Below are 25,517 nucleotides of genomic sequence, written 5' to 3'. Positions count from 1 at the left end.
TCACTCAACTGTTTCATGACTGGATCTTTCAATGCCATGATAGTTTTCTTATGCTCAATCAGGAAAGAATAACAACAGTTAAAACTTAAAACCAAAAGCATTGTATTAATTTTTGAGATATTCTTGAATCCAAACAATTTGGAGAATGTATACTGCCACTTCATATCTGTAAGCACTACAAATTTAGAAGAGAATTCTGCCTTACGAGTTTCCCTATTGCTATCCCCTGGGCTGTAGTAATTGAACATACTAAGCACCTATCATATGCCAGGTATTCTGCATTCATCATTTCCAAATAATTCATCTAGTCAAGAAATATTAATTCAACACCTACTGCTTGCTGAGAAGTGTGCTAAGTACTGGGCTACAGTTATGAACCAGATACTAGCTCTTCCCTTCAGGGAAGTTATTGTCTTGTAGGAGACGCAACAACTCTGGACGATGGACAAATTTATCTCCATTTTACAGAAAAGGAAAAGAAGATGCAGAGGGGACTCCCATGATCTTTCCACCATGCAACACTGTTTCTCTCCACTCTGCCTTTCTAGTTTAACTCACGCATCTTTGCAGAGGGCTTTTAATCAAGCAGTCATGGAAAAGAATTAAAAATCCTTTAGTGGAAAGTAAAAAAAAAAAAACGTTTAAAATTCAGTGATCTCAATCTTTCGATAGTATAAGGAGCAAATATTAAGCACACGTTTTGGATTGGGCAGTGGCTTAAATAAGATATAAGCCTAAACTAGGCCTAAAAACCCACATTTATGGCAGATGTGGAAAAACAGAAACTTAATTGCAAGGTGAAGGGCTCATTGGCCTATGTGATTCATAAAATATGCAGAAACTTGGAGGTTTGGGTTACTGTTAGTTGGTTTTTCTGTCCTCTGAGCCCTTTTTCCAGATTGCTCATAGTCAAGACAAGGATGGGAGACAGATAGCAGGGGAGCCATGTGGGGTATGGTTTGCCAAGTAGACAAAGAAAAATCTCATGGACTAAAGCTATGCTAGGCCTTGCCTTTGTAAGCATTTTTGCTTCCTTTGGCTGTACTTCCATGAGATTGTTGCAGTTAATTATCAAGTGACTGCTCCAACTAAAAGATTGGTTCTGCTGTAGCCTTTCATTTCTTTTATTATTTTCTTTCATCTGTCCCATCTGATACAGTTTAACCAGACCCCTCAGAACTGTAGCAGAAACTGGGAGTTCAGCTGGGAAGCACCTAGCTCTAGGAAGAGTTAAAGGGATCAGAAATCTTTGCCAGGCCACTTCCACTTTTGTTCCATAAATACGGTTCTGCAAAATACACAGACTTAAAAGTTAACAGTCACTTCCTAATTGGCCTTCTAACCTACAGCCTCTTATCCCAATAACCCTCTTTCACAGTCCCCAGGGTTATCTTCCTAGAACACTGCTCACGTCACTCCCTGCATGCGGGCCTCTGCTGGCTGCCCAGAGTTTACTGAAGGAGCCCCAAAGCTTAAGGGTGACACAGAGTGCCCTTCAGAGAACTGGGCCTGATCCCCACCTACCTTTTCAACTTTATCTCTCCCTTATCTTTCTATACCAGAGACACACACAGAGTCACTCTTTGTTCCCTGAAAGAAAAGCTTTGAGTCTTGCAGGCCTCCATACCTTTGCACAACTCTGGCTGCTGCCAGCAGTGCCCTTTCCCGTTCCCTAGCTGGGGGCTTAAAGACCCAAGTAAAATGCTCTCTCCCCAGTCTGGTCCTGCAGGTGACTCTTTTCTCTCCACTTCCTTAGTATTTTGCATATAATCTTATTGTAGTGTTAATATCATTTAACTGTAATATTTATTCAGATTTTGCAAGTTTAATGTCTAACACTTCTCCCTGACTGCAATCCTAACTCTTTAATCACATTTGTTTTTCTGACTTTGGACACAATGTATAGCAGCCATCAGCAAAATGTCTGTTACAAATAAGAAATAAATAAAAAATAAAATTATACCTCCATATACAGCCCAAGTGTTCAAACGTAGGGAAAAAGAGAGAAATATAAACACACACACACATATCTATATATAGACACACATATACAATATGATTTCAGAAGGATTTTAATTTTTCCACATGAAAAAGAACTTGTTAGAAATAAAGGCCAAGTTAAAAGAAACAAAAACACACCTTCAGAAATGATTCCATACCAGTTTATTGTAGGTATTGTGTTTCAAAAAATTTATAGCATAAATAACCTTTCATGTCATAAAATAACTTAGTACAATTTATAATAAAACTTTGACAATTTAGTATCTCATCAAAATACAATAAAATATGGTTTTAAAATATGATTAACCCTTTCGGCTTTTCTTTTGAGGGCACAGAAACCCAAAATACCCAAACTACTGCTGCATATTTAAACTTTAACAAAGCATATTTGGTTTATTTAAATGTAACTCAACCATCCCAAATTAATACATAGTTTATTTTCCTTCTTGCATGGTTCTTCGTATTTTTGTTCCTTTTGACTTGTACTTCTGTTTCAACACAGCTTCCTTCTTCATTTTCACCTCTTTCCATCTGCAAAGTCATCTATCTCCGGGCTCCCAGAACATGTAGTTGAACTCACTCAGCCCCTTGACATCAGTTTCTGTAATCCTTGCATCAGTGTAGGGAGTAACTGCTTGAGTAACTACAAAGGTATTTCAAAACTTCAGTGCACTTCGGTTCAGTTATTTTCATTCATATGCCATCACCGTTCAGGGAGATTAATCACTGGCACCCACTGATCCATGTAGCGACTTTCCCGGCAAAAACAAATAAGTTGACTTAAGGCGGGATCCTTCCATTGCGATGAATGTGGATTCTGAAAACAAATTTAGAAAAATAAATTTACCATTAAAAAAACGATTTGCTAATAATTGCACTACTTTTTGAGGAGGAGACCCTTGAACATTTTATATTTCAGCTGTGTGACACTGGAGACAAGGTACAACCATAAAAAACAAAATTTTTTCTAAATAGTTGAGTTTCTTATACACTCATCAAGGATAATTGTCTACTGAACTATACTCTTCAAAGTCTGAATGCATGCAACCCTCAGAGCCATACACTTATATCTGCATGATATTATCATTCACAGGTTTATCCTACCACAACCTGTACTGCCGGCAGAGACCTGGGTGAAACAACTCTGAGAAATATTTCCATGCTGTGCATACAATGAGATGAGATTTTGGCACAGCAGTTAATTAGAATTGCCACCTGTTATCATCCCAGAAGACAGTGTAATTTTTCAGGAGTAGCAAAATAATTAGGCTACCACTTTTTAACTAGACCAGCCAGAAAGCAGTAAAATGTAAAAGACAAAGCTCTCACATTTACCTCTGAAAATACAAGTTTGACCATCTATCAAGGGTTTTTATCAGGAAAAAAAATTTATTGGAAGAATTCAGGATTGCAAGGAAAAAACTTACTCTATCCTCTCAGTGTATTTCTAGGGAATTAATAAGGTCTGTCTCCTACACCATTTCTATTTTTAACTTTGACTGGCAGAGAATGAAGCTGACTCCTTAATGAGGGTAAGCCAAGAATTTATTTGGCTTTATCTAATCTGCCCTACTAAAGGAATTAGTCACGGGAGGTAGTGCAGATGTAGGTAGGGAGTAGCTGGGCTGACAGTGCTGACTCACAAGGATCTCTTCCGCTGCTGGCAGCCTCCAACGTGCTTAGACATGTTCTGTACCAGAGAAAATCCTGATGATAAAACTATCCCATCTCGGCTGAAAGTCCAGCCACACTCTTTAATGGGGCAAAGGCAGCTATGCTCTTGACCTCCACCCATTCCAGATCTGCAGCCAGGCGACTCTGGCCCTTGCTCACTTCCCTGCAGGCCTCTACCCGCGGCCGCCCTGCAGTTCCTTCTCCCTTACCGTCACCAACACGCAGTGCAGGTCCGGGGGCTGCTCGGCGCCCTCGCTCGACGCGGGGCCCGCGTCCGTCTGCAGGAGCAGCAGCTCAGCAAGCCGGCCCGGGTTGCTGACGCGTAGGATGTTGATGTCGTTCTCGCAGCAGAACGCCTGGATCAGGGTGAAGTGAATCTGCAGAGCCACGTCCCTGTCGTCGTCCTCGTCCGCCGCCAGCAGGCACAGCACCACGTTATCAGGGTCGCTGCGGGCAGCGGGCGGGGCCGGTGAGCGCGACGGGACCACGGGCCCGCGTGGGCGCCCGCAACACCCGCCCAGGTCCCAGTGGTCGCTCACTCCCGCCGGGGAGACTGCCGCCGGACAGATTGAGAGGCCGGAAGCGACGCTGCAGGCCGAGAGGCGCCCGGCGAGGGCGACCTTCCCGGCAGGGGCGGGAAGGAGTGCCACGAGGGACAAGCGAGGGCCCCACTTACACGTTGAGCAGCTTGGCCGCCTCGTACACCCCGACTGTAATGGTGCGCTGACTCAGGGCTTTGCTGAGCACTTCCTCGAGGGCATCCCCTACCTTATCCATCCTACAGGCGGACAAGATCAAGGGGGTCCCGTCATCCTGGGTTCCCTCGAGGCAGTCCCTGTCCCCCTCCCTGCACCGCGCCCGTCTCTCGCGAGTGCGCGCGCCACATTGCACCTCGACTCTCTGCAAGCTCGGGGCTTCCCCCGGCCCCGTCACCCCCCCGTGACCCTTGCATGCCCAGAAGCCGGGCGTCCAGGGAGAAGCCCCGCGCTTGCCACTCGCCACCTTCCCCGAGGGCACTGCCAACCCCTGGCGCTGGGTGCAGCCACAGGAGCCTCACGGGCAGGGATGGCAGTTTCTGCCCTTTGCAAAGACCTGGAGGGACTCGGCCAGGTTGGTCGCACGCTTTTTCCATCCGCGGGCGCCACAGGAAGAGTCCCCAAGGGAGAAAGGCGTAAGGTGCTCTCTGCAAACTTTAACCGCTCCTCCCCCCGCACACCTTCCACAGCCCGGAAGCACTGGGCTGCGCACAGTGGGCGAAGAGTTCAGGGAGAGGCTCCGGCCCGCTTACCTTTCGGTCTTCTGCTCTCCAGACGAGAATTCCTCCAAAGTCATATTGCAACTGCAGGTCCCCCACAGAGAGAGAGCGGCGTACGGGCTGCTCCTGCCACCGTGGGCGTGCGGGCGCCCGCTCCCTGCACTCCCTCACAGGCTCCTCCAGCCCAGCCGCCGCCTCGCGGTTCGTCCCTCCCGCCCCACTCCCTCGCCGGCTCTCGGCCCCTCGCCTCACCACTGGCCACGACACCTACACGGCAGCTGCTTTACTGCCACTGAGGGACAAAGGCCCCGCTCGCCCGAGTTATCCTACCAGCCCCCAGCCAACCACCTCCAGCCTCATTTGCATACGTGCAGCCATTGGGTTATGCAAATAAGCTTGCTGGGACAATCTGACCCCAGCTCCAGGAACCAGGCTGAGTGTGGAAGGGGGAGGAGCCACGCGGTCGGCAAGCCTAAGGGGAGGGGCTGGCGTGGACTAGGGGTGGGCGTGGTCTCGAGTGGACCCTCTTATCCTGTTGGCTGGGCGGGTAGGAGAGGAGGTCTTTGCGGTGGCGGTGAGTCGCGGGGTGGGGGTGCCTACAGCTTCGGCCAGGAGCAGACTGCCAAGTGTTTTTCTAGTTGGTACACATTTTTTTTATTGTCGTTTCATGTCTTTTGTTTTTAGGGGTTGCCATTAAAATCTATTTCCAGGGTTAATGCACACAGTCTAGTAATTATTAGTAAGCAGCTTACATAAAAAGTGACCGGATCTCTGGGGCAAAATTTACCTCAGAAGTGTTGTTTGTGTAAGTCTAGGTAAAGCTGCTTATTAGTAGTAGTATTATTTCGGTGCCCTGATGGCTGGTTTGATTATTTTCGGAAGGTTGCAAGGGTTGGAAGCTCAAAAAAGAAAAATCAACACATTTGTGTTCAGTGATGGCAGGGAACCAAGTTGGAATCTTTTCCACAGAAAGCAGAAATGCTTCCCACCTGCCCAGAGTAACTCTGGAAAACTGTTCAGGAGGAGCTGGTTGCCACATGAGTTTAGTCTTACAACCCAAATTCACCCTTCTCAGAAAGCCTTTCCCAAAAGATAATCCTTCTGCACTTGAACCAGCTAAAAGACAATGTCTGACACCCAGAGACGTCTAAATTCAAAATGCTCTCAATATGCCCTAAGCTTCCTTTCATAAGGCAAGTGTCACTACCTTCCACAGAGAGCATATGATCTCACTGTGAATTACTGATGTCAGATGCTGAATCATGAAGCTGCAGCTATAGGACCTTTTAGTCATATGCTAAAATTTCACCTTGGAGATAATGGCAACCTGTAGGTGAAAAGCAAGCAGTAGTTACACATTTTTTAAAAGCAAACTTTGCTGTATAGGCTTTCATTGCTTAAGTTGAAAGTTCTTTCTTTTGTATTATGAGTTTATGCAATAAATGCAAAAATTTGTCTTAAACCTATGGAAGTTACCAATAGTGATCAAAATGTCCTTTACATTCTTGTATTCAAAGTACTGGTTGCATTATTGAGGTCACTGTGTGGTCAAAGGACACAGAGGTAATTTTTTGCAAAGGTACATGGGTGTTTTTACACCTGTGTTTGTATCCTTCCAGACAAAATATTCTCCAGCTCTCTTGATCTTAATTTAGTGGAAAAGAAAAGTGATATGTCAGTTTTCTGGCTCATTTATTTGAGTTGCCATTTTGCACTTAATCTCGAACCGCATTGTTATTAGCAAGGGACAATGTTTGAGTAAAGGAATAGTGGGTGGGTCCATGCATTGTTTACTCAAGGGTGCTTGTATATTTCATATCTATACTTTAAATCTACATGTGATGCCTTGGTAAAGAATTCCTTAGAATGGAAATTTAGGTAGGTGCTGGAGCACTTTTAGTTTTGCCAGCAAAACTTGAATGACATGATCTGGCTTGAGTCATCATTTGGAGATTATTGAACTGTGTTCTGTGGAACTCCAAGGTTCTATCCACTAGGCATTTCTTAGAGATTCTTTAGAAGAAAGTGTGATCACAGCAAGCTGACAAAGAATTAGGGAATCGTGTGAATTTCTTGACAGCAAGGATTATGACTTCATCAACTTGGTATTCTCAGCACCTAGCACAATTTCTGCATTTAATGGGAGCACAGTTAATGTTTATTGAGTTGAAGAGAATCCAAGAGTCCAACAAGGTTTCAGAATCCTGCAGCCCTGTGCATTGCATGAATTTTCTCTAAGATATTCCGCATTTAACTTTAGTTCAAAAAAACTTATTTGATGTCTCTCTATATACTAAGAACTGTATAATTCCTGGTCCTTTGTCTTTAAAGTGCTTACCATCTAATTGGTATGTCGATGTTTGAGCTGAATTTGGGGTCAGAATTGTGTGCACTGTCATCAGTGAGCTATGCTGAAAGTCCCTTGACTTAAGTCATCTGAATGGAGGCCGTAGGACAGTAGAACCTATGTATTGTTTATGCCAATTCAAGTCAACCATAGGCATAATACTACCCCACCCAAGTCACCTACATGCAGTAAAAATGTGGTAAGTAATGATTACTTTTTAATATAGTCCTAGCCCCTCACTCAGAAACTATACTGCATGCTACATTCAGCCTCCAGGGAGAGTGATTTGTTGAAGTGGTGTGGGGTTGTTCTCTGTGAGATAAACCTAATCTTCCAGTATTCCAAAATATTCGTTTGTCATACTTTCTGACTCAGATATATTACATCATTTCACCTCATTGCTGAGTCTACCTAGAATGTTTCATCAGTTATTATCTTCAAAATTGGTACTATTGGCTGAAAGTAGAAGCTACATTTAGCTACAGTTAGATTACAGTTGTACATTAGGATGATCATAGATGTTTTACTTCATATATGCTTATTAGTCTTGGGGGAAGTTGATATCCAATGATAAATCAGTTATTTCCCTAGATTAGCATAGAACATATCTATACTTTAAAAATAACTCCAGTATGTGAAATCACTTTTAAACCTACCCCAAGTAGCCCCAAATACTTCAACTGCACAGGACTGGAATGACCTTGTAGTAATATTTGTAAGGATGCCAAGTGGTTATATCTGGAAATCAGATGGAACCATGCATTCAAGAATGGTCAAATTATTTAAGCACTGCTACCTGCTACTTTGCATATCAAGAGTCTTTTTGATATTTTCTTCATTTTTATCATGTAAGTATTCCTAGTACTGGTTCCGTAGTATAGAATAACTTCTTTTTCCTTTAAAAATGTCAATTGTTTAATATCTACAAGAATTATGGTGCTTATTATATCAGTGTTAGACAGATCATTGTTCACATTAAAGGAGATCAACTAGACTATGATAGATTTACTACCTACCTAGAACTGTATCATACATATTATTGTTAAAAATCATAAGGTTCCTGATACATTTTTTTTTTTTGTAAATCTGATGAGGTTAGTTTCTAATGGTAAGATGTGAATTTTCCTCATTTTTCCCCCAAAAAGGATCATTCAGACAAGATTTACTATCACCTGAAAATGTGTTGTTTCTTAGGATCAATACTTGCATTTAGAAACATTAGTTTACTTTCTTGGACCATCACAGTGGTGGGCAAATTCTAAGGTGGCCTCAGAGACCTCTAACCCCTGGTTCTAAGCTCTGTATAAGCCTTTTCCCCTGAATTCCTATGCTTCTAACCATATGGCAATGGCACTGAGCTATCACACCCACAGTTATAGTACATGATGTGGCAAAGGTGAAAGGATTTTGCTCATGTCATTAGGGCCCTAATCACTGGACTCTGAGTTAATCAAAAGGGAGATCATGCTCGATGGGACTGACCTAATTAGGTGAGCTCCTTAGAAGAGGGCCTAGGCCTTCTCTAAAAAGAGACTAAAAGCATCAGAGACTTTCTTTGTTGCCATCTTTGAACAAGCAGATTTCTATGAATTCTACAGCTGCAAGGAAATTAATTTTACTAACAACCTGAAGGAGCTTAGAAATAGATCCTTCCCTAGTCAAGCCTTCAGATGAGAATGTAATTCTGAGCAACACTGATTTTTAACTTTGTGAGACCCTGAGAAGAGAACCCATCTAAGCCAACTGTGGACTTCTGACCCTGCAGAAACTATGAGATAATAAGCAATTGTTTTAAACTACTAATTTCATGACAGTTTGTTACACAGCATCAAAAACTGATACAATCCTCTTAGTACCACCATATTATGTACTCAGTAAATCCCTACTCTATGGAATTTCTCTCCAGTTATTAATATTTATTGGAGTGGAGTCATGATGTTGCTTTGAGGTTTAGGCCAACTACCTTGCGTTGCTGTCAGCTGTTCACAGTACACCAGTCTTGCAGGAGCCAGTCAACTGAGGTGTCAAATGAAGAGACTCACTAGGATATTTTCAAGGACCTCTTCACCTAATTTCTCCCTCTCCCCGCCAAGTTAAGTGTATGTCAGAAGGCTTCTTAGTAGGAATGTTCTTTGTGATTATCTCTGCTTGGTGGGCTAATTACTGGTTGAGGAAGGAAGGTGTTTTGAGTTAGTAATTGGCCATTGCTAGTTTATTCTGGTACCTTAAACAGGTTTCTGAATTTTCTCTCTGACATAGAAGAGATATTTGTTTTCACCTATCTACTTCATTGCAAAGTTTTCTTCTTCCTATATCTTAACAACTCAGTCTTTGCATCTCTTCTTATCTCTACCTATACTTACTCTCTTAACCTCATGGCCTTCAATATTTGTATACTGATGACTCCAAATGTGCTTCAGTCATCTCTCTGAGCCTCAGGGTTATTCATCATCTCTGTCTCAATATACAATAAGCATCTCAAACTTAAAATGACAAAAGTTGACCTCCTGATTATCCTTCTATAGATCAGTGACAACTCCCTTCTTCCCATTGCTCAGCCCTCAAACTGTGGAGTCAACCCTGCCTTCTTTCCTTCACAACCCACATCCAGTCCATCAGCAAATCCTATCAGCTTACTTCAAAATGTAAAATAACTCAACCATTTCTCAGGGCTGCCACCACCATCACCATCATCCCCCACCTGGATCACTACAACAACTGATCTCTCTCTCTCTCTGCTTTTGCCCTTCTTCTACTCACCTCAAGCAGCCAGAGTGATTCTATAAATAGCAAGTCAAATCACAGTCAATTCTCTGATCCAAATTTACCAAGGGCTCCTCTTTTCACTCAGAGTAAAAGCCAATGTCCTTATAATGGTTTAAAAGCCCCTAAATAAATCTGTTCACTGTGATGAAAATGTTCTAATATCGATGGTAGTAATAATTGCACAACTACTATGTTAAGAACCATTGAGTAGTACATGTAGAGTGAATTATGTGGAATGTGAATTGTATCTCAATAAAGTTATTATTTAAAACAGTCAGATCCCTACTCCAATCCAGTCCTTTAGTACTCTCTCTCATGTTCATTCTTCTCTAGCCACATTGGTCCTTTTGCCCCAGGACCGTTGGACTGACTGCATGACTAGCATATTCCTTCTTCTGATAACCACATTGCTGCAAGTCGCCTGCTCAGTGAGGCCTACCCTGCCCTCCACTCCAGGCATTACTAATCCCCTAAGCTCTGTTCTCCTTCTTTTTAAAATATTATATCACTGATACTTTCTGACATATATATTTGACTCATATATGTTGTCTACTACCTAACTACCCTCTCCTGCCCACTGTACCCAACTATAAATTTCATGGGGTTTGATTTCTTTGGTTTCCTGGTTCACCCCTAAGTTAGAATAATGCCTTGCACAGAGTGGACCCTCAATAACTATTTATTGCATCAGGTATTTTGAATGATAAGTTATACAGATTTAAAGATTATAATTAATGAACTAGAACATAAAGCCATAAATCTTATGGTCTCTTCATATATATCAGAAAGGAAGCTGTCTTGATTGAACCCTCCTTTTGTTGGCTGTATTTTTTTGATTACAGATAGTTGTGCGTCCTTATCTGTATTTTTATATTATTCTTCTTCATACGTCCTCCACACTGACCCCAGTGATTTTTTTAAAATATTTTTTCAGGAGCTATAAACTGGCCTATTTTGCAAACTAAAGATTTGTGACCTCTATCAGCCTGTATTGTATACACATATAAAACCAGTAGATTAAAAGGTGCTTAATTGCCAAGCTTCAAGTCTTGTTCTTTCAGTGTAGCATAAAGAGATTATAATGATGAGGAAAACAACCTTGAAAGATTTTGTGAAGGTGAGTTTTGAAGTGGGAAATGTAGAAGAGCAAAGATGGGGTGTTTTGTTATAGAAACAACATATATGAAATACAAATGGAGATGAAATTAAAGAAATTGTATGATATTTAGGAGACTGAAAGAAAAGAAATAGGAGTAAAGGAAAATAAGAGCATTCTTTATTGCTATTTGAACTTTTACCTCTTTCTCTGGCTTTAGTCTTGTAAGCATTTAATCTCTAGTCACTGGAAATTTCACTTCTTATACTTTGAAATTGCTTGTAAGACCTGTTCTGTGAATAATATGCATTCTTATATTTCTCTTTGGTCTTCCTCTATTTAGGCAATGAATGTCAGTCTCAAGGTCTGGAAGATATTAAATATTAAAACAGGATAATTTATGATTAAACACTGTTAAGACTGTCATCTTTTGAAGAGGGTGTAGGACATGGTCTTTTGAAGCACCCATTTCTGAATGGCTGGACTTGGAGGTAGTCTGACAGTACTCTGGCTACTGTTTGACTTTATATTGCAAAGGTCCAAACTAGCCTCATTTTTAGTAACCAAAGAATGCAGTTGACCAGACTGTTATCTGACTGTCCATTATGAACACTTTACTCCTGTGCTTCATGGACCATATCAGTTTGTGGCAAAGTGATGGATTGTGTTTAACATTCTGCTGTTGACCTATAAGGACTTTTGCCATATGTTCCAGCTCATCCCCTTAAGATAGAGGAGGTGGAGGGCATGTTAGTATCACTGGCCACTAAGCAGAAACGTGTCAGAGATTTTGCTTTCTCAGCTGGAATATCACCCTTAGCAAGCTATCCCTCCCTGCTTTAGGAAAGCATCACCATCAAATACAAGAAGGCCTGTTTATAAGCTTCATTTGATGGTATTTTATGTCTGTATTTGAGGAATGTTTTGAAATAATGCTGTAAAATTAAGATCTATGTAACTACTTTGCATGCACAGCCAACATAAATCTAATCTGATGTCCTTTCAAGAATGTGGCTTGAGTGATGTGTGATTATTAGGCAGGTTGTTTACCTACTTTGTACCTCAATTTCCCCATTTGTCAAATATTTTTTCTTTTTTCATTTTCTTTCTTTCTTTCTTTTTCTTTTGGAAGAGAACACCCTTTCCCAAAAAGAAATAGTAGGTACACAGTCAGAGAAAGACAAATACCATGTGATTTCATTTACATGTGGAATCTGAAAAAACAAAACAGAACAAATGAACAAAACAAATAGACTCATAGACACTGAGAGGTGACTGGTGTTGATTTATCATGGGGGAGAGTTTGGGGTATGTGGATAAAATAGGTGAAGGGGATAAAGAGTCAGAAAATGTCAGTCATGATATAAATTAGGCACAGAGATGAAAGTACAATATAGAGAATATAGTCAGTAGTTCTGTGACATCTTTCTTGACAAATAGTAACTACACGAGTTGTGGTGAACATTTAATAATGTAGATAACTTGAATCACTATTTCATATACTTGAAACCAATATAATAATGTATATCAACTATACTTCAGTTAAAAAAAAGAAATATTAGACATAATCCTCACATATAGATAGATAAAAGCAGACATGTTCTGGCTGAAGTTGCCAGATAGGGATGGGGGTGGAGACAGAGGCTCACAGGTTTAGGCCTTCTCTCATCCCCTCTTCCAACTCAACCCATAGTCTCTGAGAAACACATTGGTCACAGTTGGAAACTGTAAAGTTTGTTCTATAAGACCCTTCCAGCTCTTTCATTTTTTGCTCAATGATTTTGTTATTCTATAATTGTTCTATTAATTTTCAGCAGCCACTAAAAAATTTCTAATGTCTTATTTTACCACAAAAATACTATTTTTCTGGGCCTTAGCAACCTAATCACCAGATAAATTGTCTCAAGAATCTAAAACACTTTCATATTCCTCTGCTTTGATACCAGTTTTCAAAAATTTCAATCCATTTCAATAGGTTAACTGAGATTATGTTATGACTTGCCTTATTAACCTTAATACACTGCTTGGTTACCAAATGCTATGGAGTACAATTTGGCACTGTGTCTTAATAAACAGGTTGCACCTGGGAACTAGTGGGAACTCTCCCATCTGAGAAGAAACAGCTACAACAGATGGTAAAACGACTGAAAACCAGGTGGGGTCATTGTTTAATGATCATCTGAATTAAGTTTGGTTAATTTGGCATGTCTCTAATTATCCCTAGCAACTGGACCCTTTACTCCATTTTATAAGTTTGGGTTTATATCTTTTGCACGAACTATCAAAACAAGTCCATCTGTGATCCTCAAGCTGCACCCGCCTTAAATCCAACCACAGTGTAAATCCCAATTTCTTTGGTGATAGCTGTAAGAAGCCCTTACCCTCAGGGCTTTGGAAGTGCTCGACAATTTACTTTTTCTCAGGTTACTTTTTGTCATCCATGGCACGGATATTTCCCACATCACCACACTTTTACAAGTTTTTACTAATAAAAAAACTTCCTTTTAACCTAATACACTTATCAGTGTAGTTTCCAAGAATCTGAGATGTCAAAATTTCAACCCATGGGTACCCCTTTAGCAGACTTTCTTCTAAAATCTGTGAGCAACAGCAGGCTGGCTTCCAGGGATGTTGTGGATAAAACGAGAGTTCCTGTGGCCAGGATTCTCACCTGGCCCTGGTTGACTAGCTCACTCCACACCTTTAGGCAATAAGCCATTACTGTGCTATACAGAGAGCTCAGCCCAGTGTTCTGAGCAAAGGCAGACGTTAGTGTTCGACCTACTGCCGGAGAACAAGCTGGGTAATAAACCCTTTCATCCCAAAGAACGTTCTGCTGTCAATTTCTCTGGTCACATTAAATCTATAGCGAACTTGCGCAGGGCTGAAACCCATTGGCAAGACAGATGATTTGGGAGATCTACCTAGACTTGTGATTTAGTAAGAAAAACAGTTCATTTGTCAAATCCTTATTATATGTTTAACACCATGATGAAATTTTTATATGACATCACTTGACTCGCATGACCCTCTTCATTTTATTGCTGGAGAAGCTGTGGCCTAGTGGAGAGGTTCAGCTAGTTGCTAGCTCAAAAGATCCAAAGCTAAGAGGCAGAGCCTAGATACAAAGGCACATCTGTGGGACTGCAGAGCCCACCCTCTTGGCCATGGGTTGTCTTCCTCTGGAACAACTATGTTCATTCAGCATCAGAGCCTGGATTCAGAATGCAGACTCTGGAGTCAGGCTTGGGTAAGGCACGTAAACTTCTCTTTCCTGGGTAATAATAGTGCCTATCTCATAACTTTATTATGATGATTAAATGAGAGAAGATATGTACAGCACTTACAGTACACAGCACACAGAACACCATAACTAATTATATGGCACCCAGTTTCCAATTCCCCCTCTAATTTTCTTTGATCTTAATTTCTTCATCTAAGTAAAATATCATATTTCCATTTTCTCCAACATTTGGGATATCACTGCTGACAGTAAAAGTTCTGGGCTTCCCTATCCTTGCCTAACAATGCGAAAAATTCCACTGTATTACAGCCACAAATTAATCCAATATATGTGTTCCCTCTCTGCAGATGAACCAAGCTTTCCCCATTGTGCACTTTTGATCATTATGCAGTTTTGATAGCCTGAATGGTGTATTTCTGCCTGCTAAGGAATAGGGCTTGATGTTATTCAAACCCTTCTCGTGTGTGTGTGTGTTTAATACAGAACAATGTTTCCCAAACTGTAGAATACCCTTACATTTCTTTTATCTTCTGAGAGCTTCCTGTATTTGTGAACTCCTTTCAAATCAGCAACTGCAGCCTTAACATCTGGGTCCTCCCTGCTGTAGGGAACATAAATTAACTGGTAGTGTCCTGTAAATGTTATGGGTGGGACCTTGGGGTGTACAGAGAGGCAGGCCGGGTGCTTTCAGTGTCTAGCAGCTGGGTCCAATGCAGTGCCTCAGAACTGGTTTTAGCTGACGTCAGATAGCACTGATGCACACCAGATTGGCTTGTAGTACCAGTAAAGCCGATCCCTCCCACTTCCCCTACTACCCCTGTGCTTTGCCAGAATGCTGGAGACCATTATGAGCTCACAGTTGTCATTTGATCTCCATCTGGCTGCTGTCACTGAAGCTGCCTTTTATTGCTTGCCAAAAGTGTAAAGCTAAAGACATTTCTCTTTCTCACAGATCTTTGCCTCTAGTCCTTGCTTTTCTAATTTTCAGGGTAGGTCCAAATAGTTCTCTTTCTGTCTGAGTCAATGTACCACCATCAGGAAACTAACACAGGACCCACTAAAATATTTACCCATATGTCTTCTCAGTGAACTAGATTTAGCAATAGATTTTTAAGAAATGTTAGAGATAGGCTGTGGCTTTGTTGACTTCAAATATTATGTCTTAGGTTTGATGTGGTTTGAATTTCAGATATAAAAAAATCTGAGATTTGCGTGTATGGTCTCATGCTGTGGTAAATTTTATGGAGCTGTAGATCACAACAGTCTAGCCATACAATTATATCGGTCTCTGTATTGAATTAGAATCTATACAAATTAAACAATAAATATAAGAGTAACATGCTATAAATTGGATCCCGTAACAGCTTAATAATCTGAGGACAGAAAAATGAATTCTGAGGTGATGTTTAATGTACTCAGTCTCTAGAATGTTCTTAGTTAAAGCTGATTGTAAATCTGGTACCAGCTTAAAGATTTACTGTTAGTGATCATCCAGTAGTTAAGATTTAGCAATATTAGCACCACAGACTGAAGACCCTTCTTGGTCAAGAAACTTCTTTAGGGATAGCACTTCACATTCAGCAAGTGTGTTGATGGTAATATGATGGAATATCATAGGGTATAAAAGCTTTGGAAACAAATTTAGGACCCTGATTTTAGTTTAGCTAAATAGTCTATTAAGAAGTAATTATACTCTTTTATGTATGTTCTCAGTATACTGTTTATGAAAAAAAGATTAGGAGGCACTATATTCTGTATGAATCCATATTTTGTGTTTATGTGTAAAAAATGATATAACTTAGAAGTATATATATCACATTGAAAAAATGGTGCTCTTTGAGTGATAGGACTATAGGTCATTTGAATTTTTTTGTTTTTGCTTAGTTATATTTGATGATGATTTGTATAATAAGCATGTGTTACTTTCTAAAAGTATTTTTAATAGAGATAAAATTTACCTTCGGTGGAAGATAGAGATCACAAGGGTACAATTTGTTGAGTCTTCACAAATTTATATACTCCATAACCCAATCAAGATATAATACCCAATCAAAATAAAAGCCCAATAATGATATAGCCCCAATCAAGATATACATTTCCATTGCCCCAGAAAACTCCCTTCTATCCCCTTCCAGTCAATCTGCACACCCCATAAGCAACTACTGTTCTGATTTCTATCATCATAAATTAGCACGTCGCTTTTTAATGAGAAAAACACAGCACAGTTTTTTTTTGCATTAAAAAGAAACTTAGAAGTATATATATCACATTGAAAAAATGGTGCTCTTTGAGTGATAGGACTATAGGTCATTTGAATTTTTTTGGTAGATCTGGGAAGACCTAGATAGGACCTAAGAAAATGAATAAGTAAAGTGAAATAGTTCCCTGCCTTCAAGTATCTTACCTTGCCAGCGAGGAGATGAGAAAGATAATAAAGAGCAAGCTTGGGAGAGAGAATTTAAGAGCTAAACCTTGTAGTTCAAGAAAACTCAGAGAAAGCACCATAGTTACGTAAAGTTATTTAAGATCTTAGATCCATTATTTCATTCCAGGAGAAATAAGGGAAAAATCAACTAGACTATAAACTCTAAGCTCTAAGAGGTCAGGGACTGTGTTTATTTTGTTCACTGTATCCTCAGTGCCTTGCATATTACTTGACAGAGGTAGTGACTCAAGAAATATTTTTGGACTGAATAAGTGGAAACTGTTATTCAGCTACTCAGTCAACAAATATTTATTCAGTCTTCCAACAAAATGACCTCTTACTACGTGCCATGAATTGTGCTAAGCCCTGGAGATAGCATGGTAGACAATGGTCTCTAAAAATGATAGACATGATCCCTAACCTCATGGAGCTTATAATGTGTCTTGCCAAGAAGACTGACATTAACAGTGGTTTAGAGGCAGATAGATGACACAAGTGAGGGATTAAGGAGGAAGGAGCTTGATGAGCCTGAGAGCAGTCCAGTGCAGCAAGCAGGAGTGAGGAAACAGGAGATGGAGCTGCAGTTAGTCAAGGACCAGATGATACAGAGGGATTTGAAATTTTATGCCAAGAATAACACAGCCATTGACGGATTTTAAGCAGGGAAGAACATGGTCAGTTCTATGTTTCTGAAATACCATTCTGGCTCTTGGACAAGAGAGAGAATGGCTTAGATGTAGGCAAGAGCCAAGAGGCTGTTGTAGTATAAGGAGTTTGGTCCTTGGAGAGGATAGCAACAGAAGAAGTAAAAATAAATGGATTTACAGCATCTTTAGAGGTAGAACTGAACCTTGGCAAATAATTGGCTGTGATGGATAAATGAGATGTGTCAAGAGTGACTTCAGGTCCTGTCATGAACAACTTGTCTGATGGTAGAACCATTTAATTTTTTTCTCCTCAGGTCGTTATTCAAAAGAAGCAAAGCTCATAGATTGGCTGTGGGGAGGATTGGACCTCTGTTGGGCAGAGTTCAAACCATGGATCTGTAATGTGTCTATTGCGTACCTGAGCGCAAAGGTGGTGACTTGGAATGGCTCGTGCAGGACAAAATGGTGATGGCAGAAGGATTTTTATGTTCACCACCTGTTTTCTTGTGTGTCATTTCTTCATATTGCCCATGTTCCTCCCTTTCTTCCACCAACCCTCAAATCCTTTTCAGGTATTGGATAACTCATCGCACTAAGGTGATAACTGATACTTCTGGGCTAAGGTGGGGCTGCCTTTTTCCCACCTCCTACACCCCACACACCGTGAATCTTTGCCTTTTAAGAGTAATGGTATGGATGTTAGGGCCAGTTGTTGCAATTATAATTTCTTGGAGAAATGAGGTCTGTAGCCTGTGTAGGCTAGGCCCATCCTATTGTTCTCTATTCCCTGCTTTCCAGTATTTTCTTTGTATTCTCTATCATCTTTATTTTAGATCCTAGCTCTGTGACCTTGGAAAGTTTACTTAGATTTCTGAACCTGAGTTTCTTCAACTACTGTTGGGGAATAATATCAATGTCAGTGGATTCAATGTCTTCTATGTGGTAATTTTTCAGTATTCATTGTTTTTCCCTACCACCCACTCATTGACTCCATTGCTGGGAGTCCTGAGGAAGTTACTCTCAGGAATACTAAACTTCTGTAGTACCTTTTCTACATCTTGCCCATGTTCCTCCATGTTCTGTAGGCAAGCTTAAAAGGACCACCACAGTGGATTTGCAAGGTGTTTCTCTCAGCTCTATTTCCCTCCTCACTTGCCCACTACATGAGGACATGCCATGTTTGAGAGATGGTCATTTGTCTAAGCTGTAAGTGTCTATCATGAGACACAATAATTATTAAGGGACAGAGTATAGGTGGATTTGCAGAAATCCATCCCCACCATGAAAAAGACAATTCAGTAAGTTTATTACACTGATTACCAATCACAAATGTCCTTGTATGTGAAGACTAGTCCTCTGTTTGGATAGTACATATATGAATCAAGCAAACTAACCCATATCATTTATATCTATGAAAAATACATGTATTTACCCAAATCAGTTAACAAGGGCCCAGCACCTACTCATTTACTAGTCATACGTGGTTGTTAAGCAACTACTATGTGCAAGAGCATGCCCTAGAAGCTCAGTCCGCAGTGATGGACAAGACAGTGTTCTGGTGGTGTTCACATTCTGTTGAAGAAGATGCACTGGAAACAACTAATTACAGAATTAATTGTATGATTAACATTGTGCTAAGTTCTACAAAGAAACAATTATAGGGGGCTTTGAGAAACTATAGCAAGGAATCTGATCAAGTGGAGAGGTCAGGAAAGTTGGTAGAGACTTCTAAGGAAATTGCTAGTAAGCACTGAATATGAAGGCTGAAAAGCAGTTCCCAGGAAGGAAAGTGAACAGCTCCCCAGTTACTTGGAGATTGAAGATTCCGAGTTTCCCAGTGCTGGTGGTTTAGTCTCCCACACAGAAGATTCCAGCCTCAGAGTCTCTTTGCGGTTCTGAAGCTAGAATCTGTAAGGATCTTCCCACTTGGTTGCAATCAAAGGGAAGAAATCCATTCAGGTACCCTGAGAACCAACCAATTAAAACTGAGTGGAGGGTAGACAGATATTACACTTAATTTCCCTCACCAAAGACACACACACCTTCACTTTCCTGATGGTCTGTTTTAGGACAATTGATTTACATATCTGTGAGCTCCCTTAGTCCTCCATGAACCTTGCAAGGCAGATATAAACCACAGTTTACACCCATCTGAGGTATCTGAGGGAGATTAAATAACCTGCTCAAGATTGTACCTGTACTAACCCTCATCCCTTGAAAGCCAATGATCTTTCAGCTACACCAAGCTGCCCAATTGTCTCACATTGTTAGATGACTGCTGTCCTCTTTAGGAGCACTTAAAATATTAAAGAAAATACTTTGAAGTGACAGTGAACCCTGGAATTAAGAGTAAACCCAAATACAATCTGCAATGTTCCCTAAAAAGTTATTTAATAAAGATAATTATGACTTGTGAGTAGGTCCATGCCTTGACTATTCAAGTTTGTGTATGTTGATATTCTGGCTCCCTAGGTTGTATCAGCAAAGGGGGGAGAGAGAAGTTAGTATGATTAGGAGAATTTCTGCAAATGGGCTGAAACTTGAAAAACTAAATAGAAGAATATACCCTAAGAGGGTTAAGGAGAAGTAATTCAGTTGTGTGAACCACTATCGTCCTCCCAGGATCTACCTGTTTACTGTCTTCATGTAAAAGAAAGTGAAATTGCTCCATTTACATTGAACCTCCATTTCCAAAGCATTAACGTGTGATTTAATTTTATCCTTTTTATATTGGAGATCATAGTCAAATAGTGCCAGAAAATCAAAGAAAACTCAGGAAGCTTCTTGGGAACAGTTTGGCAATCAAATCATATCAGAAGGGTTTAAGGATCATTTCTTTTTCTATTTCATGGGAAAAACTCAAGTGACCCCAAAAGCCATGGTTCTTTGGAAGGAGATCAAGAAACAAATAAATAGACTCTTCATGTGCCTCTTTGCTTGTGAGAGTTACAGAAGTAGTAATCTGCACAAAAACTTCATTTCTTGCAGTTCGTGCATTGACTTTCTCCAGGATGGGGGTGTTCCTGATATGAATGATGCTAATTAATGGTTCCAAGCACTGCATTAAATTGGCCTGGTGGGCCCAAGCAAATTGATACCATGTTCTGTTGAACCCCACACTGTTAGTTGAATCTTTGGTCCATTCCTCTTACCTCATGGGCTCGTGTGTCCCTGAGTGTTAATCCTGCAAGCTGCACTCCTACTCACTTCAGAGATCTACCGTTCTCAGACATCCCCACTGAAAAGGCCAAGTTCAAGCCTTGAGCCTCGCTGGCCTCAATATAACTGCTACTGCTGCTGAACCTTTCCTCTTTTACCTTCCACATACTCCCACTAGGAGTGCCGGAAGTATCTTTTTGCAAACTAATCCAGTCAGGTTGCATCACTGCTGAGAACCCCTCTATGGCTTCTTGTTAATTATGGGCAAAGTCTAGGGTGCTTAGCATAGCATGTGATCTGACCTCTGCTGAACTCACCAGTGTCATTTCCTGTCTCATAAAGTACTTCTACTCCAGGTACTTCTTGTTCCAGCAAAAGAGAAGCATTTATGGTGCCCAGCAGGTCTGGTGTCACAGGTGCACCTCTAGCCTTTGCCACTGCATGGGGCCCCGCATGTAGAAGGGCTGTTTGATTCAGTGCTCTGCTGTAACTGTTTGAAATACTTAATAATTTATGAACAAGGGGCCCTGCATTTCCATTTTGCTCTGGACTCTGAAAATTATGCAGCTGGTTCTGGTGCTCAAACATCATTTTGGTTCCCTCCTCTGGGTGCTTCATGTACTATTCTCTCTGCCTATTCTATCTTCCCCTTCCTTTCATCTCATGTGCTCCTTTTAGTCCTTCACACTTAATTTGAATACCACCTCTTTAGTGGAAGCTGCCTTGAATGCTTGCCCCTCTAACCTTCAGCCACGATAATCACTCCCTCCTCTGTTACTCCTTTATGCACATATTTTTATTATAGTCCTTCCATGCTATATGGTGATGAGTCACTTACCTGTTTGTCTCCCTCTGAACTCCTGGAGGACAGGATCCATGCAGGACCCAGGAAGTAGAACTCTAGAACCAGATTATCTGGCTAGGTGTTACCCTGGAGAAATCACCTGGCCTTTCTGTCTCAGTTTCCTTACTTAACCAAAGGAGGATAATCATAGAATCAACACTAAAGTGTTGTTACTGTGAGGTTTGAGTAAGATAATCTATGTGAAGTGCTTGGAACAAGGCTTGGCACATAGAAAGTGCTCAGTAAATGTTTCCTGTTTTTATATTTCATTCTCTTTTGTGTTCCTGGAACCTAGTACAATGGCTAGAAACATTTGTTCTTGAACATTTATTTAGTAACTATTGTACGCCAGGCTCTGTGCTGGTTGCCTGAGATACAAAGTGAAATAAAACATGGCCTCTGCTCTCAAAGGACTTAGTTTTAGTCAAGGAGAGAGAAAAGCAATTAGCAATCACGGTCCAGCATGATAAATTAAAATGCAAGTTACTTTGTCTGCTCGGAAGATAGGCATTAGAATCAGACTGAGGGGTGAAGCTTGATCTAAATTGTGCAGAATGAGTAGGAGTTAGCTAAACATAGAAAAGGAGGCAGAATACTCTAGGAAAATGGGACAGCACATGCAAAGGCATGTGTGAAAGTCTCACATGTTTAGGGAACTAAAGCCATTCTGTGTGGCTGAAGCAAATGGTGTTTGGTGATATTTTAAGAGACTAGCTAGACTGGTAGGACTAGCAATAGATTTTAACTCTGGTCTATTAGTGGTAGCTGCGTGGAAAATTGTACTGTGAAGGGTTCTGAAGCCATGTCCAGTTTCCATGGGAAGGAGTGATGGGGTACATTAGTTCCATTAGTTACGGGGGCAGAAGAGAGGAGTGGGGGCCTACGTGTCACATATCTGCCATTAATGATAGATTATGTAGGGCCTCATATGCTGTACTAAGAAGGTTGGATTTTATCCTGAAAACTATAGGGAATAATGAAAAGATTTTAAGGATAGGAGTGACACGATAGGATTACATAATAGGTGTTTCATAAATGCTTGTTGAATTGAACACACTATGAGTCCCACTTTGGCTATGAATGATTTAGTGTATCAAATGCACCCAAATGGTCTGAGCCCTGCAAGCAAAACATGTAAAACTGAGCCTACCGTGCTCAGAGGCACTGTGCTGAGTGCTGAAAGACTTACAGCAGCATTTAAAAGGTGCTTAACATGCTCCCATGGTGTGGTTTACACAGTAAAACAGTCTGGTTCACACTGCAATTTCAAATGAAGGATTAAAGTGGTATTAATAATTTATGCAGCTATAATATTTCATGCTATGAGCTGCATGTGTCCCAAAAGACAGACTTATAGGGTGCTTTTTGAACCTTTAACCATTCTGCTGGTTACAAATCAAGCAGTAAAGCAGTGATTGGAAGAAACAGATTGCAATGTTTCTTAAATATAAGTATGTCAATTATTTAGTATGGTAGCCAAAGGCATATATTTATATTTATTTTCCTTAATTACAAAGAGATTTAAGGTGGTATAGAACAATGCAAACAATATAGCAAGGAAAAGTAATTTAAAATAACTACAAAATATGGGACAAAGGGAATTGGAATGTAGGAAAATCCTATAGAGCCCATGTGTGCAATTAGTATACAACATTCAAGAAAGTGTATGTATCTCAAGACATTCAAGCCAAGCAACACTGAAGTTCTTATTATGTGCCAAAATGAAATGGAAGTAATTGATATTTCTGATTTAATTATTACACATGAAAATACACTAAAGGCAGATTTTTCACACACTTTCTAGTAATGATGAAAAGAATCAATGAAGATATCAGATAAAGTTTAAAATTTGTAACTCACCATTTCACTCTTTTTTTATATGTCTATTTGTTTTGTCTTTGTACTTTTTTGGCATATCCTTCCCTGACTTCCTACCATTAAAAAGACTGACACTGGTCATAGATCAGTATAGAAGAGTTTTGTCTTTGTGTAAATATTCTTGTTTACAATCACATCTCAGGGGTTGATGGTAAGAGAAAAGGATGTGGACTTCAAACAACTTGAACAGACAGTATTATGACTATATTATCAGTATCTAGCACAGTTCTTAATATAATTGATACTAATTGTGAGTTGAAAGAAGAGATGAAGCTTCACAGAATGTATTAATCCCTACAAAAATGCATAACCCCTAATATTTATGCTTGTCTGCTACCTTTATCATAGTTCCCAAAACTCTGTCATAATTTATATGGTCATGTTACCTGGACATTTTTTTCGAAAAACATGCAGGCTACAAAGCAGCCATAAGAAGATACATTAGGAAGACAAGCAATGGAATCAAGGAAAAATCAAAGGAGGGGGCATACAGCAATTCCTCTTCCTTTGCTGCTTCATTATTTGTTGTTTCCTTAATTCATGCTTTTGTGAAAACAGGAAGACCTTCAGGCCATTAGACAAGATGCCTCAACTCCTACCCAGCTGCCCCTTATTCACAGAAAGGATTTTTTTTAGCTTCCTTTCCACCAGGACTTTAGAATACTCAAGAGATTTGGAAAGAAAAGAAGAGATCATTATTATTATTTTTTCTATCTACTTTGGGTCAGGTGCTTTGCTAAGCAATTTAGCAGAGATTATACTATTTAATTCTCACAGAGATTTTGATAGGTAGGTATGGGCTCACTTAATAAATGAAAAAACTACTGCTTACAAAGATATCCAGTATGGAGCTGAGATTCAAACACACGTCTACTCAGCTTCTTTCCCCTTTACTGTGCAAGACAGGTACCTCCCACTCGCAAACTTTTCTCAAGGTCTTCCTTGTTTTAATTGTTGCCCAAGATCCTCTAAGCTCCATGATCATGAGTATGCAGTATTCTTCCCTTGGAATGGGCATTGCTTATATTTCTAATACATTTGCTACTAAATGTTATCATTACAGATGAATCCAGTTGGCTAGGTACTTTACAACGATGTATTGTTTGAGTAGAAAAAAGAGGCTATGGAAAGTATAGAAAAAATACTTTCTGTACTGTCACAGACATGAAAGATCTCCAGTTCCATGAGTTGACCATTAAAATGTTTTACTCAAAATACCAATATGATATAATGATGATGACAGTAAGTAAGATACTCATTTACTGAGCATTTCACATGTCAGGGATTGCTTTTAACACTCCTGTTTTGTCATTTAACCTTAAAAATAATTTGTTGGTGTAAGTATTATTGTCCTCACTTTACAGATGAAAAAATTGAAGCTCAGAGTTGTGACTCGATGAGTTCTTACAATACTAAATGGCAGAGCTGGGTTTAAACCCAGATTTGATGTTCACGCCCCTATTTTTTAGCCACACGCTGCTTAGATTTCCATAATAACAGCAGGCATTATATTGCTATCCTGTAGAATTTAGTTTTGCTTTTATGTCTTTACCAGAATTGCATTTGTTAGGGTTTTTTTTTTCTGGTGTACTTGTGTGTGTGTATGTGGTTGTTAATTCTGCCATAAGGTAGAATTCTAGAAGCAATTTCACAGCTTCATGTCTTCTTTGCCAGCATATGTTGATTTGTTGTGTAACTTAATTTTACTGTAACTTATAATGATTATTTTCTGTAATAGTCATCAGAACATGCTATTTTATTTCATTCACATATAGTATATGAAAAATATGTGCATATACTCTCAGTGGCATTATTTAATCTTTAAGGGGAAATGGTGTCCCCTTGCATGACCTAGCTCCTGCCACTTTTCCCTCATTGAATGTGTATTGAGTACCCACTGTAAGTTAGATACTCTGCTAGACATTGAGGACACAAAGATGTAAGGACCTGATTCCTGTACACAAAGAATTCATAATAACTTATTTTGTCTAATATTTAAGGTACAGATAAGGTTGATCTTAAGTCAATGGAAGTGTCCAAGTTTAGTGAACTGTATTCCAGTAATCCCATTCCCCACCCTCCAAGGAAACCCTTCTGGCAACAATCTATTAAGTACCTATAGTTAGCATGCAGAATAAGAGATGCCCAGTTAGCTATGGGTGAATTGTAATCAGTTCCTGC

At 40.1% G+C, this 25,517-nt stretch overlaps 1 protein-coding gene and 1 long non-coding RNA gene across 2 annotated transcripts in view; one reads left to right on the top strand and one right to left on the bottom strand.

Annotated features, from left to right (window-relative positions):
• Positions 1-2,146: 2,146 nt before the first annotated feature.
• On the bottom strand, positions 2,147-5,168 carry GADD45A (growth arrest and DNA damage inducible alpha). Its single transcript, XM_017672715.3, has 4 exons — positions 4,964-5,168; positions 4,352-4,453; positions 3,885-4,122; positions 2,147-2,818 (listed from the first exon to the last, which is right to left on the bottom strand). Exons 1-4 carry the CDS (start codon positions 5,005-5,007, stop codon positions 2,705-2,707), a joined length of 498 nt encoding a protein of 165 aa, XP_017528204.1. The 5' UTR covers positions 5,008-5,168; the 3' UTR covers positions 2,147-2,704.
• Positions 5,169-5,353: 185 nt separating this feature from the next.
• Positions 5,354-25,517, top strand: part of LOC140848912 (uncharacterized) — a 53,697-nt gene continuing 33,533 nt past the window's right edge. The window contains exons 1-2 of the long non-coding RNA XR_012130204.1: positions 5,354-13,294; positions 17,770-17,920. This is a non-coding gene — a long non-coding RNA (uncharacterized lncRNA). The remainder of the gene's footprint in view (positions 13,295-17,769; positions 17,921-25,517) is intronic.

Source organism: Manis javanica, chromosome 4 (assembly GCF_040802235.1).
Source record: "Manis javanica isolate MJ-LG chromosome 4, MJ_LKY, whole genome shotgun sequence".
Lineage (NCBI taxonomy): Eukaryota > Metazoa > Chordata > Mammalia > Pholidota > Manidae > Manis > Manis javanica.
The sequence above is the reverse complement of the archived record's forward strand: the minus strand, read 5'-3'. Positions and strand labels throughout refer to the sequence as shown.

What these genes read in the sequence shown, in the direction of transcription:
- GADD45A (XM_017672715.3), bottom strand. Translation starts at nt 5,007, where the DNA reads ATGACTTTGGAGGAATTCTCGTCTGGAGAGCAGAAGACCGAAAG. An exon ending in GCGGCCAAGCTGCTCAACGT is followed by an intron (nt 4,123 to 4,351) that starts GTAAGTGGGGCC and finishes CGCTGCCCGCAG; the next exon opens with CGACCCTGATAACGTGGTGC. An exon ending in TGCACTGCGTGTTGGTGACG is followed by an intron (nt 2,819 to 3,884) that starts GTAAGGGAGAAG and finishes ATTTGTTTTCAG; the next exon opens with AATCCACATTCATCGCAATG.